Source organism: Plecotus auritus, assembly GCF_963455305.1.
Source record: "Plecotus auritus genome assembly, chromosome: 10".
In the NCBI taxonomy this organism is placed as follows: domain Eukaryota; kingdom Metazoa; phylum Chordata; class Mammalia; order Chiroptera; family Vespertilionidae; genus Plecotus; species Plecotus auritus.
In genome coordinates, this window is record NC_137785.1 from 32,317,249 (window position 1) to 32,335,681 (window position 18,433).

The 18,433-nt window shown below is 40.7% G+C and overlaps 1 protein-coding gene and 1 pseudogene across 2 annotated transcripts in view; both read left to right on the forward strand.

Annotated features, from left to right (window-relative positions):
* ZNF566 (zinc finger protein 566) overlaps positions 1 to 11,894 on the forward strand; it is a 42,055-nt gene extending 30,161 nt beyond the window's left edge. Inside the window, exon 5 of the mRNA XM_080644793.1 lies at positions 6,073 to 11,894. Coding sequence (XP_080500919.1) covers positions 6,073 to 7,097 — 1,025 coding nt within the window. The 3' untranslated portion in view covers positions 7,098 to 11,894. The remainder of the gene's footprint in view (positions 1 to 6,072) is intronic.
* Positions 11,895 to 15,753: 3,859 nt separating this feature from the next.
* Positions 15,754 to 16,232, forward strand: LOC308235516 (jun dimerization protein 2-like; annotated as a pseudogene). Its single transcript has one exon. The product of its transcript is annotated as a jun dimerization protein 2-like (transcript).
* The last annotated feature ends 2,201 nt before the right edge of the window (positions 16,233 to 18,433 follow it).

Here is an 18,433-nt window from a genome sequence, read left to right on the forward strand (position 1 = left end):
TTGATGGCAAAAAATAATAAAAATAAAAATTTATATGACATTGTTCCATGGATTTCTAAACTTTTCTAGCATCTAGTGTTTTTGAGAAGTCCAAAACCTACTTAAGTTTTTAGTTCTTTTGTGTGACTTGTTTAATCTCTTTGAGTGGAATCTTTGAGAATTTATTCTTTATTTATGATGTTCTAATATTTCATGTTGAGATATCATGCTGTTGATTTCATTTGGCTTGGCACACACTGAAACATTTTATTCTAGAAACTTTAAAAATATTTTTTAATTGATTTTAGAGAGGAAGGGAGAGGGAAAGAGATAGGAACATCAATGATGAGAGAGAATCATCATTGCCTCCTGCATGTCCCACACTGGGAATCAAGCCTATAACCCAGGCATGTGCCCTGACTAGAAATCAAACCATGACCTCCTGGCCTACAGATTGACGCTCAAGCACTGAGCCATGCTGGCCGGGCTCTAGAAACGTTAAATAATTGACATTTTCTTGATCAGTTGTTCCATCATTTTCTCAGTTCTCTCTGTTTCAAGCTTTGATACTTTTTACACTGAGTGGCCAGATTATTATGATCTCTGAACGCATAATAATCTGGCCACTCAGTGTGTGTGTGTGTGTGTGTGTGTGTGTGTGTGTGTGTGTGTGTATTAGAGGCCCGGTGCATGAATTTGTGCATGGGTGAAGTCCGGCCAGCCTGGCCAGGGGGAGGGGACATGGGCGGTTGGCTGGCCTGCCTGCTGGTCGAACTCCTGGTTCATATTAGCCTTTTATTATATAGGATATACACTAAGTGGCCAGATTATTATGTGTTCAAAGATCATAATAATCTGGCCACTCAGTGTATATCCAGTGCCTGGTACCATGACTGATACACAGGAAGAGCTCATTAAATTTTTATGTTTGAACACTGATAATTCAAATTTTAAATTTCTTATCCTAGCCCTGGAATTTTTTTCCATCTCTCTTTTTATGTTGTACTTTCTGTGGGATTTTATTAAGTTCCTTGAATTAATTTTTATAAAAAACATTTTTCTTCTTTGAGTATTTCTTTTTTTTGACATATTTTTCTTGTAGGATTGTTATACTGTATTTTTCCCCCAGAAGCATTCTTCTTATGAATTAAAAAAATTTCTCTATTGTTTCTCTTTCCTGAGTTCTTTTTTCCTCTTTATTTATTTTAATCTCTCATGTTTAAGATGTTTCTGAAATAGCTAGTGACTCAAGGCTATCTGCATATAAAACATTGTGCCATTAAAAAGCTGATTAGAGCTTGTTGTTGTCTAAGGATGTGTAGATTTATTGGAAGTGACCTGCCTAGAATTGTTTATTGGTTTAGACCACTTATCAGGTCTTTTCTCTTGGGCTGGCTTTCTCCAGAATGAAATCCTCTACTTTCTTTCAGGGAATTACAGTAAAACCTCAATATAACAGACTAATTTAGGAGAGGGCATTTCCATTAAAGCCAAAAATCCCTTATATAATAAAGTAGGTTTTCTGAATGTGTATGTTAAAAAAAATTGACAAATTAGTTTACTTGTTTTTACTTATATAGACATGTTTGTGTAATTAAAATTAAGTATGCATGAAAAGTTTAATTTCACAGAAAAGTTTTCTATGTGTATTACTATGATTTTAAATTTATACTGAATAGGTCTAGTAAATGAGTACATTCACCAATCACTGAGAATAAACAAACCTACATGGCTAGGGCGTGGTTTAGCACAAATTAGAACATCGACCAGCTTGCATTAAAACTGCTACAGATACCCAGCTGGTGTGGCTAAATGGATTGAGCATCGTCCCATGGACCAAGAGGTCCTGGGTTTGATTCCTGGTCAGGGCACATGCCCGGGTTTTGGGCTCAATCCCCACTAGGGGGTGTGCAGGAGGCAGCTAATCAATGTGTCTCTCTCATTGATGTTTCTCTCCCTCTCATTTCCTCTCTGAAATCAATAAAAATATATATATATTTTTAAAAACCTGCTGCAGAAAGTCACACCACATAACAGAACCAATTACCAATTACTGCTCACGATACAGTGTGATTGCATGCTAATCATTCGCTGAACATTGTTTATGAGTGGTGACTCTTGGATGTGAATATGTAGCCTATAGTTATAGGTATGTAATATTTATTTATGTTGGCAAAATTGCTACGATTTTTTCCAATACGTGGCCTATTCACTAAAATTTGGTAAAAATAACAATGAACTAATTAAAAATATATAACCTGTTAATTTAATTATAAGCAAATCTTGGTTAAAAGCATTTTAAAATTAACAGGGTGTTAATTTTCACATATGACATACAGACCAGAAATGTTGTCCATTAAATCCAAAGTAGGTTAAATCAAGGTCTGAAAAATCAAGGGTTTACTATAATAAAATAAACTTGGCTGCCAGATTCTGGGAGTCCTATATAATAAAGAAGTAATATGCAAATTGACCATCACTCCAACACACAAGATGGCTGCCCCCATGTAGACACAAGATGGCCTCCACAAGATGGCCAGCAGGGGAGGGCAGTTGGGAGGGACCAGGCCTGCAAGGGAGGGCAGTTGGGGGGGACTGGGTCAGCAGGGGAGGGCTGTTAGGGGCAACAAGGCCTGCAGGGAAGGGCAGTTGGGAGCGACCAGGCCTGCAGGGGAGGACAGTTGGGGGGGACCAGGCCTGAAGGGGAGGGCAGTTGGGAGGGACAAGGCCCGCAGGGGAGGGCAGTTAGAGGCGACCAGGCCAGCAGGGGAGGAAAGTTGGGGGTGACCAGGCCTGCAGGGGAGGACAGTTAGGGGCGACCAGGCCAGCAGGGGAGGGAAGTTGGGGGCGACCAGGCCTGCAGAGGAGGACAGTTAGGGGTGACCAGGCCAGTAGGGGAGGGCAGTTAGGGGTGACCAGGCCGGCAGGGGAGGGCAGTTAAGTGCAATCAGACCGGCAGGGGAGCAGTTAGGTGTCAATCAGGCTGGCAGGGGATTGGTTAGGGGATGATCAGGCTGGCAGGCAGAAGCAGTTAGGGGCAATCAGGCAGGCAAGCAGGCGAGCTGTTGGTAGCCAGCAGCCCTGGATTGTGAAAGGGATGTCTGACTGCCTGTTTAGGCCTGACATTCCCCCCACCCCCTTGCACGAATTTTGTGCACTGGGCCTCTAGTTTACTAGATATAGTAAGCTGGGGAATCAGCCTGCTGTATGAGGTTGGTTTGAGAATCTGAGGTCTGCCCGTTTCGTTTAGATGTTTAAGTACCTTTTCTGCTTGCAGCCCCTTATGCACCCAACTTTTCAAAGGTATCTAATAATTGCAGTTCTTGAAAATATCTGGGATTCTATAATAGGTCCAGTCTGCAACCTTGGTGTCAGTTTTTTTTTTTTTTTAATGGTTGTTACATCATTTATTACTATTCTGTCTACTTTCTAACTTCCAAAATCTTCTTGCTGCTCCTTCCTCTCCCATTCTCTTTGTCCTAATGGGCTTTCTTCTTTCATTTAATCTCATTACTCTCACTTAGTGGTATTTCATGAGGGAGTAGCTATAAATGCATGTATTCAATGTGCCATGTTTGAAATGAGAATGTGCTTTTTTTCTAGAGGAATTTTTTAGAGCTTTTATTAATAAGGAGTATATATGCTAATCAAGCCAGTCAATAAATATTTGTTGATCTTACAATATGTGCAAGATCCTGTGTTCAACATTGAATACACATTGATGAAGACATTAGACATTTTTCTTGCCTTACAAAACTTAAGACCTATTCAGGGAAACAGATATAAAAGGAACCTAAAGAAATATGTAATTACAAATTGTGAAAATCCTGTTAAGGAAGAGAACAACGTGATAAGATGGTAATTACAGGGAGGGTATAATTTGGCATTGGGATCAGGGAAGACCTAAGAAAAGTATGACCTTTAAAAGTAGAGATTTGGAAAATGAGCAATAGTGATCAAGGCTAAGAGTGAAAGGAAACATCTTCTAGACATAAGGAACAGTACCTTGAAATGCCTTAAAAGAGACTAAGAGCTAGGAGTATTCAAAGAACTGTAAAATAAGGCCAGTGTGGATGAAGTTTAGAGACCAAGTACACTAAGATTTGGTTGAAGTGACAGGAAGGAACCAGATCCTTCAGAGCTTTGTAGACCATGTTCAGGAGCTTGGTTTTTATTGTAAAAGCAATATCATGGGGATCCACTGATATTGGATCCACCCATTGTAGTGATGTTGATTCAAAATTATAAATCTCAAGTGGGAAAACTAGGTAGGAAGGTATTCTAGTAGTCCAAGGGAGAGAGATTTCATATTAGATAGTAAAGATGGAAAAGTTTCTAGCTATATTTAGGGACAAGATTGGACAGTATTTGTGGAATCCTTATATGAGAGGGAGAGGAAGACGATTGTACTAGAATGATTTTCACCTCTTTGGCTTGAGGTTTCCCTCCTGGTCCATAGTATGCTCTTCAAAAGATTTCACTTGCAGAATATTCCCATGTTTGTATAGAAATTTGTTCATAATATTATCTCTCAAGTACAAAACAGTTATTTTATACTAAATACATTTCATATATTATTTCCAATCCTCACAATGATTGTAAGCATTAGCTATCATTCCTATGTTATAGACAGAGAGTTGGAGGCTCAGAAAGACGAACTAATTTGCCAAAGAAAACAGTGCTTATAATTAATGCAGTTTAAGATTAAGAACTCATATAACCGATTCTTATACTCTGATCTTTCAATAGCAATATACTACCTTTCATTATATTCTCTTTTCTTCTCTTTGAACCTACAAATGCCCTTCCTGTCAGTTGGTCAGCACCACTATAGTGCTTGTGCATGTGTTCAGTTCCTTTCTTCTAAAGTCAGCATCAGAGAATTCCAAGGCAAATAGTATTTCCATCAAATCCCAAACATATCTAGCCCCCAAAGAATCCTTCCTATCTACCACTCATGCTAGATTCATTCAACATTTGACATTTTTAAAGCTATTCTCACATCTGAATTGATGCCCTCTATTTCTTTATCACTTGTTAAAGAGACCCTGGGCCTCTAGTTATTGAATCTAGAAAAGTGCTGTCAAATAGAACTTTCAGCAATGATGGAAATGTTCTATATTTGTGATTTCCAGCATGGTAGCCACTAGCCACAGTTAGCTATTGAACATTGGAAATGTGAATAGTGCCAACTGAATTTGTACTTTTATTTAATTTTAATTAAGTTTAATTTAAAAAGATAATGTTAGTGGGTACTGTACTGGACAGCACAGATCTAACCAAGGGCTAGCAAACTTTTTCTTAAAGGGTCAGATTGACCAGTAGGTCACAGTTTGATTCCCATTCAGGACTCATACCTGAGTTGTGGGCTCGATTCCCAAGAGGGGGCATGCAGGAGGCAGCCGGCCAATGATTCTGTATCATCACTGATGTTTCTCTTTCTCCCTCTCCCTTCCTCTCTCTGAAATCAATAAAACCATATTTTAAAAATAAAGGTTCAGATTGTAAGTATTCGGCTTGTAGACAAAGTGGTCTCTGTTGCAACTACTCACTTCTGCCATTGTAGCTTAAAAAGTAGCCATAGACATTATATAAATAAATAACTCTGGCTATGTTCCAATAAAACTTTACTTATAAAAACGGTTGCAGTGCTGCAGGTATAGTTCGCCTACCCCTTAGAATTTTTCCTTTGACATGTTTATTTAATCCTGTCAACTCTACTTAAGTATGATAATTTCCCATACTTTATACTTTATGCTGTGGAATGCTCTTATACTGTATGTATACAGTACATGTGTATGAGTGTGTTTGTGTGTGTGTGTGTGTGTGTGTGTGTGTGATTAGAGTCATCTTATAACAAAGGAGAGAAGACTAAGTTATGTGTATATTTAGCAAGCTCCCCTTTGTAATTCCTACCTATGGCAATGCTTGCAAACCAATGGCCTACTTTCTGCCTTCATCTTACTATGTGATCTCTTTTTACTCTTCTAATCCATTTTAAAAAAAATATGGTTTAATTCTTCCATTTTAATTGAAGTTTTATTTCTCCCAAACAAGAAAACTGTGAGTGATTGCTTTCATATTTTCTTTCAGTCCTGGGATCAAGATGTGAAACCAAGAAATTATTTCTGAAGAAGGAAATTAATGAAATAGAGTCAGCCCAGTGGGAGATAATGGGAAGACTTACAAGACATGACCTTCAGTGCCCTAGTTTCAGAGATAATTGGGAATGTAATGACCAGTTTGAGAAACAACATGGCTCTCAGGAGGGAAATTTTAGTCGACCAATATACACCCATGAAAGCATGCCCACTTTTAATCAGCATCCATCCTTTACATTACAGCAAATCATTCATAATAAAGAGAAATACTGTGCTACTAAGGAATATAGGAAAACCTTTAGTCATGACTCACAGCTTACTACACATCAGATAATTCATACCATTGAGAAACCCTATGAATGTAAAGAATGTGGAAAGGCCTTCAGACATCCCTCAAGACTCCGCCATCATCAGAAAATTTATACTGGCAAGAAACCCTTTGAATGTCAAGAATGTGGAAAAACCTTTATTTATGGCTCAGACCTTACTCGACATCAGAGAATTCACACTGGTGAGAAGCCCTATGCATGTAAAGAATGTGGGAAGGCCTTTAGTAGTGGCTCAAACTTCACTAGACATCAGAGAATTCACACTGGTGAGAAGCCCTATGAATGTAAAGAATGTGGGAAGGCCTTTAGTAGTGGCTCAAATTTTACTCAACATCAGAGAATTCACACAGGGGAGAAGCCCTATGAATGTAAGGAATGTGGCAATGCCTTTAGTCAGAGTTCACAACTTATTAAACATCAGAGAATCCATACAGGTGAGAAACCCTATGAATGTAAGGAATGTGAAAAGGCTTTTCGTTCTGGTTCAGACCTTACTCGACACCAGAGAATTCATACTGGTGAGAAACCCTATGAATGTAAGATATGTGGGAAAGCCTATTCTCAGAGTTCACAACTTATTAGTCATCAGAGAATTCATACTGGTGAGAAACCCTATGAATATAGGGAATGTGGAAAGACCTTTAATTATGGCTCACAACTTATTCAACATCAAAATTTGTACTGGTGAAAAACCACAGAATATATGAAATGTGTGAAGGCTTTTAATTATAGCTCAAAACTCTTCAACATCAGAGAATTAATCTTGATAATCTTCTAAATTGTGTAATGTATAAACATGTTATTTGTTGACTGCAGCTTATTTATCCCAAGAAAAATGTAGGAAAAACACCCCTAAGTAGAGTATATTTTGGAAGCTCTTTAATAAAATTTGTATTTCTCTTGACATCAGATAATTCAACCTAGCATGTATTGAAAATGACAGAGCTTTTGACACCTTTATAACCTTAAACATCAGAGATTTGTGCTGAAATGTAATCCTGTAATTTTCATATTCCTCCCTAATTTGTCTATAGTTATTCTTGATCTTAATTCATCTTAAATTTATATGACTGTAAAGTCCGGCTGTTTACATCATGGTTTGTAAAATACCTTTATTTTTAAAATACCTTTAATAACAGAGAAGTGGCCTTTTTATTTTTGAAGATGACTTACATTTTGCTTTTTACAAAATTTAGGCTTTCTTATTGTAAAATCATCCACAAACAATTTTGCATTCAGTAAATAGAGATCCTTTAATGGCTTCCTGGTGTTTCCTTGTGTTGCTCTAATACCATTTTATAAGCCCATATTGATAGGCATTATCATTTCTTCCAGAGTTTTTGCCATCATACACAGTGCCCTGATGGACATTATCCCTTGGTATATATTTTTATCATATCTTTTATTTAATTGCAGAAATAATGCATGAATATATTTTCCTTATAAAGATTTAGCCCTAGCTCATTTGGCCCAGTAGATAGAGCATTGGCCTGTGGACTGAAGAGTCTCAGGTTCAATTCTGGTCAAGGGCACATGCCCAAGTTTTGGGCTCGATCCTTGGTTGGGGGCGTGCAGGAGGTAGCCTATCAATGATTCCTTCTCATCATTGATGTTTCTATCTCTCCCTCTCCCTCTCTGAAATCAATAAAAAATATTTTAAAAAAGATTTAAACATTACAAATAAGAACCTTCACCACTATCCTTATGCCCATTGTTCTTCCCAAAGGATAGTTGTTATCTGTTTAGTATTTATCCTTCCTGAGAATTTTTCTATTTTACACATGTATATCTCCATAGAAATTATAAAATGGGGATAATTGTAATACCTACCTCATAATTTTGTGTAAGGGTCAAATAAGACAAAGTGTTTAAAAGAATGCATAAGTACTCACTGAATGTTAGTCATTGTTATGCTCATTGTTGTCATTAGTATTATTTGTTGAAAGGCAACTATTTCTGAAGACCTTACTCCACATCAGGCAAGATATGTAATTGAAGTTGAGAGTAATGGATTAAGAAAAATTTCTATCATTTATTTCTTAGGGAACATGAAATAATCTTGGGATTTGGTGGGGAAAGTAGTGTGTGTAATGTGCAGGAAGGACCTTATTCAGACTGGCATCCTTTTAACTACTTATAATATCTAATATTAAAATAGTGTTGTAATGTACCCATGAATCACACAAGGACGCCTCAAGAAGTCGAATCAAGAAGCCACACATTTCATAAGCTGGAGACTACGAGGGGGCAAATGCTCTCCAAATCTCGTAGTTCCCCCTTGGCCGAAACATCAGACTTATATAGGCAAATATCACAAAGGTATCAATTACATCTCGAGGTTTGGAATGAGGAACCTGGTTTGCAAAAAGCAGTTACATAAGCTAAATTGAGCAAGTTATCTACAAAGATTAATTATAGTTTCAGGTCTTGGGACCACTGAGTCAACAGAAATACATTATCTGGAGCCACTGAGGCAATTTAGAGTAATTGTGCTGTCCTGGTCTCCAGGTGCAGAGGAATGTGTTTTGAAAGACCAGTAAGATCACAATCAATGGGATATTCAAACCACAATCAATGGAGTATTCAATCGAATGGGATAACTTATATAAGTTCAGAAAATCAAAATAACTTTTCTATTATTTTAGCAAGCAAATAATTACAGAAGCCAAATCAGCAGGGTTAAAATATTAAACAGCAATTTTTACCCAAGCATGGTTGCTACCATGCTTCAATAGGATATAGACAAAACACTTCTGAAGAAAAAGTATGAAAAGACAAACAGCATTAGGTTTGAAAAAAATGGATAAATATATATGCATATAGGTAGAGACACCTTAGAGTTACTGACTTAAAATGCTATACTGAATACTATGCTTCTTTCTAATACATTTGAAAACCTAAACAAAATTATTTTGTAGGAAGATAAAAATTACCAGTGTTGACTCAGAAAATCAGAACTCTTGGAAGACTCTCTTACAAACACAGGAAAATGGAAATTTTATGTGAATACAGTAGCTATTAATTGACAAAGCACCAAACCCATTTTTTTTTCAGGCAAAACGTTACCAAGTGGTCAAGGAATTTTTATATAGAAGTAGACATGTCATAACAAATGTTAACAATCTTGATGTTAGAAGTACATTAGAAGGATACAAAAAAGGAAGCCATTTTTTCAGTATCACCCATGAAGTTGTTGCATGCAAACTAAAGAAATTAGCAAACTGTATGTATCAAAAGAATAACAAATGAACCTGCTTGGGACAATAGTTAAGAAGGATGCCCAGTGGCCAGTTCCAGCTAATAAATGCTGTGAGGAAAATCAGGCCCCATTTGCCAGCTCTTCTGACTTCAAGAGCACCCAGAAATCTACATATTTTTAAGTGTGTGATGGCTCTTGATTTTTAAATGGCAGCTCAGATTTAAAATAAAATAAACCATGGAACCAACAAAGGTATACCAGTATAAACTCTGCAAGTGGCCCATGGGTTACTTTTCTGGGCACTAGAGCAGTGAGTGTGCTAAAGGCTTGTAAGAGGAGTTTTTAAATGCCTTGCCAACAAGGAAATATAATGGGGAGTACAACTAAGATAATTTACCTGGAATTTCTTAGATGTGAACAGTGGTTAAAAATACACAGATAAAGTAGCTAACCTCTAAGTGTAAATTCTTTTTAAAAAACAAACTGCATCAGCCTCAATATTTTCCACATTTTAAAAATTTATTCTAAGCATTATGTCAATTACATAGAATATACATTCATGTGCCACTTAACTGACAGGGATGTGTTCTTAGAAATATATTGTTAGATAATTTTATTGTTATGCAAATATCATAAGTTCTACTTACACAAACCTGAATGGTATTGCATACCACACATCTGGCTACATGGCATACCACTGTTGTATATACAGTCAGTTGTTGACTGAAACATCATTATTTTATGTTTTATATACCTTTTCTAAGTTATATATGTATACACACACAAATGAAAAAAATAAAGAAACTCTCAAGAGAAAAAATAGCCAGACCATCACAATTTTGCACTAGCAACAAATGTGTCACTGGAATTATGTATTGTGTTCTAGACCAAGGATCAGCAAACTTTCCATAAAGGGCCAGATAGTATACATTTTAGCTGCTGTGGACCATTGAAATTAAAAATAATCATCCCATAGGTTAGCTTTGTTTACATTTAACTTAGTGTTTTGAGATGGACCTTTCCTTCCTGTGCCTCAATTTTCATGCTCATCAAGCAGCTTCCTACATTGTATGGATATAATTCTGTGAAAGGAAAATCACATACCCAAAATTATAGGTCTGTCCTTTCATTCCCTGCTACCTCTTTTCTTAGATACCATGTTAAAGGGCTTTATTTGTTTTAATATTGAGTTACTTTATTTGCAGACATATCTTATAATCAATTTGAGAAAAGTAGAGAAAAATATCTGCAAATGGGAGAATTATTAGACACTACTTTGTTCTAAAGTTTTACATTACTACCAAAATGAGAATTTTGACATGAAATTTCATATTCTTTGTTAGTATATTTTAAGTCATTTATTAAGTTCCTCATCTAAAATTACAGAGGTAATGCATTTGCACTCAAACCAATGAAATAATGACAATAAAATTTAAAAAACAAATCACTCCATCCTCTCTATTCTTCACTCCGTGCATTTCCTTTGAGTAATGTTTAAACCTTGTGTATATGTCCCATATATTTCTTTGTACTTAAACATTAACAAGCAAATTACTTCAATATATTTTTGCAAAAAAATGATATGTTATACATTTATCTATAATTTACTTTTTTAACATTCACCTGTACATTTTGGATTTTCCTTCAAGGCAATCGATGATTTAATGATTACAGTATATTTCACAGTATGCTTGTACTTATTCTATTCCCCAGTTGTGATATTTCAGTTTGCTTCCTGTTTGTAATTTAAAAGTAGTGCTACAATAAACGTTCTTATATTTTTGTCTTTTCTATTTTTATAAAATAGGTTTCCCAAACCATTTCCAGAGTTTTCTGTTTCTTAGGAAGAGCCTTGCTTATAGAAAATTTTAGAGGGCAAGTGGATAAAGGAAAAGTGTGTAGTTTTTCATGTGTGCTTATGTGGGTGTGTATACACACATATAGATTTAACATTTTAATCCATCTGGAATTAATTATTGTATATGGTCTGACAGAGGACCATATATAGCTTTATATTCATAAATAAAGCCAATTATTTCAGAACCAATTATTAAACTATTCATATTTCTTCTACTGAATTAAAATATTTATCATATATTAAATGCTCATCTTCAGATCTAGTTCTGTGCTCTATTTTCCAGCAATCTTTGAATTACAATTTTCAGTAACTTATTATTTGGAAATAAAGAGCTATGTTATTAATATACAGTTTTGTAAATAAAAACAAATGTGTCTTCATTAGAATTTTAAAATTGTTTTACACACTTTCAATAAAAGACTCATTGGGATTATATTTTGACTATATTCATTTTATTTTATTTATTTTTGTTTATTTTTTTGTCATTTCTTTTTTAAAATCTTTATTATTCAGATTATTACAGTTGTTTCTTTTTTTCCCCCCATAGCTCCTCTCCCTCCACCCGGTTCCCACCCCATCCCATGCCCTTACCCCCCCCCACCCCCACTGTCCTCATCCATAGGTGTATGATTTTTGTCTAGTCTCTTCCTACACCCCCCACACCCCTTTCCCCCCAAGGATTGTCATCCACTCCCTTTATATGCCCCCGATTCTATTATATTCACCAGATTATTCTGTTCATCAGATTTTTTAGTCACTTGATTTTTAGATTCACTTGTTGATAGATATGTATTTGTTGTTCATAATTTTTATCTTTACCTTTTTCTTCTTCTTCCTCTTCTTAAAGAATACCTTTCAGCATTTCATATAATACTGGTTTGGTGGTGATGAACTCCTTTAGCTTTTTCTTATCTGTGAAGCTCTTTATCTGACCTTCAATTCTGAATGATAGCTTTGCTGGGTAGAGTAATCTTGATTGTAGATTGTTGCTATTCATCACTTTGAATATTTCTTGCCACTCCCGTCTGGCCTGCATAGTTTCTGTTGAAAAATCAGCTGACAATCGTATGGGTGCTCCCTTGTAGGTAATTAACTGTTTTTCTCTTGCTGCTTTTAATATTCTCTCTTTGTCTTTTGCTCTTGGCATTTTAATTATGATGTGTCTTGGTGTGGTCCTCTTTGGATTCCTTTTGTTTGGGGTTCTGTGAGCTTCCTGGACTTGTAAGTCTATTTCTTTCACCAGGTGGGGGAAGTTTTCTGTTACTATTTCTTCAAATAGGTTTTCAGTATCTTGCTCTCTCTCTTCTTCTATCACCCTCATAATTCTGATGTTGGTACGCTTGAAGTTGTCCCAGAGGCTCCTTACACTATCTTCATATTTTTGGATTCTTTTTTCTTTTCTGGTTGGTGTTTTTTGCTTCTTTGTATTTCAAATCTTTGACTTGATTCTTGCGATCCTCTAGTCTGCTGTTGGATCTCTGTATATTATTTTTATTTCAGTCAGTGTATGCTTAATTTCTAGTTGGTCCTTTTTCATATCCTCGAGGGTCTCACTAAATTTAACGGCCTTTTCTAGAAAATTCTTGAATAACCTTATAACCGTGGTTTTGAACTCTATATCCAGTCATTTGCTTTCCTCCATTTCTTTCATTTGTGACCTGTTTCTTTGTCTCCACATTTTGGCTGCTTCTCTGAGTTGATAGAGTGGCTTTGTGTGCTAGGTGTTCTATAGGGCCCAGTGGCTCAGCCTCCCCAGTTACCTGATGTGGACACTCTTGGTGCACCCCTTTGTGGGCTGTGTGCACAGTCTTGTTGTAGTTACGCCTTGATTGTTGTTGGTATCACTGGGAGGAATTGACCTCCAGGCCAATTGGCGGTGAGGACTGGCTTTGTCTACGATGGGAGAACTTCTGTGCTGGAGACACCCTTATGAGGCAAGACTTGCTTCAGTGGGTCTTTGGTGCTCACTGAGTCTGCCCCCTGAGTGTGTCCCTTATGGATCTGAGGAGTTGTAATCTGGATGGTCCTACTCTGACCCCTGGGTACACTGGCTCTTGGATCTCTAAGGAGGTGCTAATTTAGTCTCTGCCTGAGGCCACCCAGCAGGAGCTACAGAGAGATCTGCAGATTCCTCTTCTTTGTTTGGGTTTTGGAGGTGCCCAGATGAGGCCCCGCTGTGAAGCAATGCAAGCTGCTGTGGGGCCTTGGGCCTTCTTTTGAATGTTCTGGGTCTCTCTGACTCAGCTGCAGTTTGATAGGGAAGTTTAGATTTCAAAGGACCAGGCCATTCATATGCAAAAGCCTCTGTGCACGACTTGGATGGGGCAGAGTCTCAGGGCGGAGCAAACAGCAATGGCTTCCCATCAGCCCTGCCCTAAGAGGCCCCTGCTCAGTGTCCCACGGTAATCACTTCAAGCACCTCGGAAAGAAAGCCACCCTCGAGTTCCGCCCACTGCCAGACAGTCCAGTTTCTCCCTGTATGAGTCTGGGTCCCCAGAGTCTTGCCCAGAACTGGAGTTCAGATAAGTCCGGAGGTTGTGTCTCCCTTTGGCTTGAAAAAGCCAGCTGCGTACTCAGTTGCCAGCCCTCTCTGCGTGCGCGCCTCCATACCTCTGCCTTCCACACCTCCTCTGAGTCTCAGTGTGCTTTTCTCTTTCCTTCTAGTTGTAGATTTTCCACTCAGCCAGTCTTCCTGTGGTTCTGGATGATGTCTGTTTTGTCTTTTAGTTGTAGTTTTGTAGTTGTTGTGTGAGACGGCAAGTTCAGGTGTTTACCTATGCCACCATCTTGGTTTCTCCTCTATTATTCATTTTAAATACAGAGTATCTTAAAATGAACTCACAGTTGACATTGAGTAGATATTCATTAAAACATGTATGTTCTGAAATTTCTTAGACAACTTTCCATTCTTACTTTCTAATCCTATCTAATAAAAGAGAAACATGCAAGTTGACTGTACCTCCGCTACACCCACAAGCCACGCCCACCAGCCAATCAGGAGCAAATATGCAAATTAACCCAACAAAAATGGTGGCAGCTACAGAGCTGGAGCCAGCTGGAGGCTTGGATTGCCCCTGGCGATGGAGGAAGCCAAGCTTCTCTCCTGCCCTGGCCTGCCCTGGCCTTCGCTGAAGGCTACAAAGTTTCAATTATAGAAGATAAATGATCCCAGATACCAGGGCCTCTCCTTGGGTCGCCGGGGGGGTGTGGCCGGCCTGCAATCCCCCACAGGCCCCTTTCCCAGGCTGCCCCATGCCCCAAGGGAACCCCCACCCTGATCCGGGACACCCTTCAGGGCAAACCAGCCAGCCCCCACCTGTGCACCAGGTCTCTATCCTATCTAATAAAAGAGTAATATGCAAATTAACCATCACTCCAACACACAAGATGGCTGCCCCCATGTGGTCAAAGATGGCTGCCCCCATGTGGACACAAGATGGCCACCACAAGATGGCCAGCAGGGGAGGGCAGTTAGGGGTGACCATGCCTGCAGGGGAGGGCAGTTAGGGGGAATCAGGCTGGCAGGGGAGCAGTTAGGCATCAATCAGGCTGGCAGGCAGAAGCGGTTAGGGGTGATCAGGAAGGCAGGCAGGTGAGCAGTTGGGAGCCAGCAGTCCTGGATTGTGGGAGGGATGTTCGACTTCCCGTTTAGGCCCGATCCTACCAGAGTCTCCTACCAGGATCGGGCCTAAACAGGCAGTTGGACATCCCTCGAGGGTTCCCAGATTGGAGAGGGTGCAGGCTGGGCTGAGGGACACCCCCTCCCCCATGCACGAATTTCGTGCACCGGGCGCTAGTCCTATATAATAAAAGCCCAGCGACGGAAACAGCAGAAAGACCAGAGAATAGAACCACTAGGCCCTTTGCCCAGGCTGACCCACCAACCAGCATGTGGTTATGGGTGGTCAGGCAGGCAGGCGAGTGCTTAAGGGCCATCAGTCTGGCAGGCAAGCATGGGTTTTCAGGCAGGCAGGCAGAGTGGTTAGGGGCAATCAGGAAGGCAGGAAAATAGTTAGGGGTGATGAGGCAGGCAGGCAAGTGTTTAGGGTGATGGGGCAGGCAGGCAGAGCCCCATGATCAATCGCCTCAAAGAGGAATACCCAGGCCCCCGCCACAGCCTGTGGGAGGGACGCTCATGGGCTCCGATGGGAGGCACTGGCGTGGTGGACGCTGCAGGGAGGGGCTGGCACCAGGCAGCTCCTGAGTGGGCAGAGCCCAGGCCCCAGCTTCACAACCCGTCCTCCCCCTTGGCTTCTGCAGAGCTGGGCTGCCACTCCTCCTGCTATTATGCCTGGGCAGATCCAGGACCCTCCCATGACTGTGGGCTCTCTGCCAGGGCTCAGCCCCCTGACCAGACTCGCCAGCTCCGCTCTGACTGCAGAGGAGCTGAAATACGCTGACATCCACAATATTGGGGCCATGATCACCCCTTTGCACTTCCTGGAGGTGAAACTGGGCAAGAGGCCTCAACCTGTGAAAAGAGAGGAAGAGGAGTGGAGGAAAAGTCACTGGGAAAAGAACAAAGTGGTGGCAGGCCCATGCCGGAACAAGAAGAAGGAGCAGAAGGAGTTTCTGCAGTGGGAATCTGAGTGGCTGGAGCTCATGAATGCGGAGCTGAAAACCCAGATGGAGGAGCTGAAGCAGGAGCGGCAGCAGCTCATCTGATGCTCAACCCGCATTGCCCCACCTGCATCGTTAGGACCGACAGCGTTAAGACCCCCGACTCAGAAGTCAACCCACTGCTGGAGCAACTGGAGAATAAGTGACCATGGGCTGGGAGGAGGAAGAGGAGGAGGAGGAGATGAGGAAAGGGAGAAAGCGGAGGGTCCCAGAGGGCTTTTCCTTGCTGCATGAAAAACTCTTCAATGAGGTTCAGCACAGCCAACATTGGCCAGGCTTTTTTGTGGAACTCAGATCAGCCACACCAGGGGAAGAAACCTAGGCTGATGAAACCTAGGACCAAGCACTGAGACCAAAGTAGTCCTGAGGGGGGCCTGTTCTGCCTGGAGCAAGGCTTGCAGGAGGCATGACAGAAGCTCTCGGCCAGAGAGATGCCCAACCAGGCAGCTGTGGGTACTTCTCTGGCTTCTCCGCCAGGGCACCCACCCAAAGGACCTCCAAGCAGCCAGGAAAAGCCATGAGTTGCAACCAGAATTAGGCTGAGTATGGAACTCAGAGTGAAACTGCAATCTGCCTGCCCCCAGCCCTGACCCTGACCCTGACCCTGACCTGACCCTGATCCTGATGCAAGGCTGGAGAAGGGCACAGTTCCAGGCCCTGCTGTACCCATCCACTGTGGTCCAGCTCAGTCCTGCCCGGAGTGGCAGCTGGGGTGCATCCTCACCGGCCCTGCTGGAGTTGCTGTGGGCATGAGACACGGGCCCCCTTTCAAAGCACATACTCACTGAATGTTTACAGACTGGCTGTCTTGGCAGGGCTTTCAACTGCACATGTTTTTTATACTTTCTTTTTTTAATATTTTTTACAAAAAAAAAGATTTTATACAAGCAATATATAAATGGATTTCTATAATCACTTGAAGTGATACAGTATAAATATGCTATGGTTTGTTTGTTATGAACAGATATTCACCAGTTATGGCCGTTGTGTGTAATGTCTAAGTACTGTAGTCTCTGGGAGTTGGAGGTGGCAGGGGCGGGGATGTGGTGCATTTCCATCCTGGTAAACCCTCCATAGTACTCAGTTCTGTATTGCTCAGTAAACATTACTCTTACTTAAAAAAACAAAACAAAACAGGGAGGCCCAGGCTACCTGACCAGTGGCCCTGCAGTGGGTGGGCAGGGCCTTCCTATGCAGGGTGATCAATCTGGGGGCCCTGCCATCGATTACCCCACAGAGGCAGGCCCAGGCCACCAGCCAGTGACACTGTGACAGGTGTGCAGGCCGGCCAGCAATCGCCCCGCAGTGGGAGGCCCAGGCCAGCCCAGTGATTGCACCCCACACCTGTCCCCTGCAGAGCGAGGCAACCAGTGGCAGGGAAGCGGGGGCAGCGAGAGGGTGCAGGCTGGGCTGAGGGATCACCCCCCGACCGAGTGCATGCATTTTCATGCACTGGGCCTCTAGTATCTTTATAATGTAATATTTTATAATACTAAAAATATTCTACCCTGGTCAGTTTGGCTCAGTGGTTGGAGTGTCAGCCCATGCACCAAAGGGTTGTGGGTTCAATTCCCAGTCAAGTGCACATACCTCAGTTATGGGTTTGCTCCCTGCCCACAGTTGGGGCATGTGTGGGAGACAACCAATCGATGTGTCTCTCTCTCCCCCTCCTCCTTCTCTCCCTCCCACTTTCTCTGAAAAGCAATGGAAAAAATATCCTCAGGTGAGGGTTAATAACAAAAAAAAGTTAGTACATTCTGAGAATTTAATATATCTTATTAGGGTGTCTAGATATATAAAAGCCTAATATGAAAGTGTCCCCTCGGGAGTTCAACTGACTGGGAGTTCGATCGCTCACTATGACGTGCGCTGACCACCAAGGGGCGGTGTGGAACAAAGGAAGGCCCCAGCCAGCAGCCAGCAGCTGGGGAAGAGAGTCCCTGGCCGGCAGTTGGCAGCTGCTAGGAACCCTACCCATGCACGAATTTCATGCACTGGGCCTCTAGTTGATTATAAAGTGATAAAGTCCTTTGATATTTTGTAATCTGAAGATTTAATCATATAATCATGTCACAGCATTTAAACCTATTTAACTTTCTTGCCTTCATGTTGTAGACCTGATGACGGTGGACAGGACTATTTTTTACCATTTCCCCCCATTTTTACAGACTGAAGGGTTGGTGTTTGAGGTTAATTTTTATCCCTTCTCTCATTTATATATCATAAAAGAAATGATATATTGCCTTGGTGAAATGTTTTAAAACACATAAATTACCACCCCTCTTTTATTTGACCCTGAATTTTTTGTCTTCCCTAGGGCAGGCCATGATTATTTATGCCTAGTCTG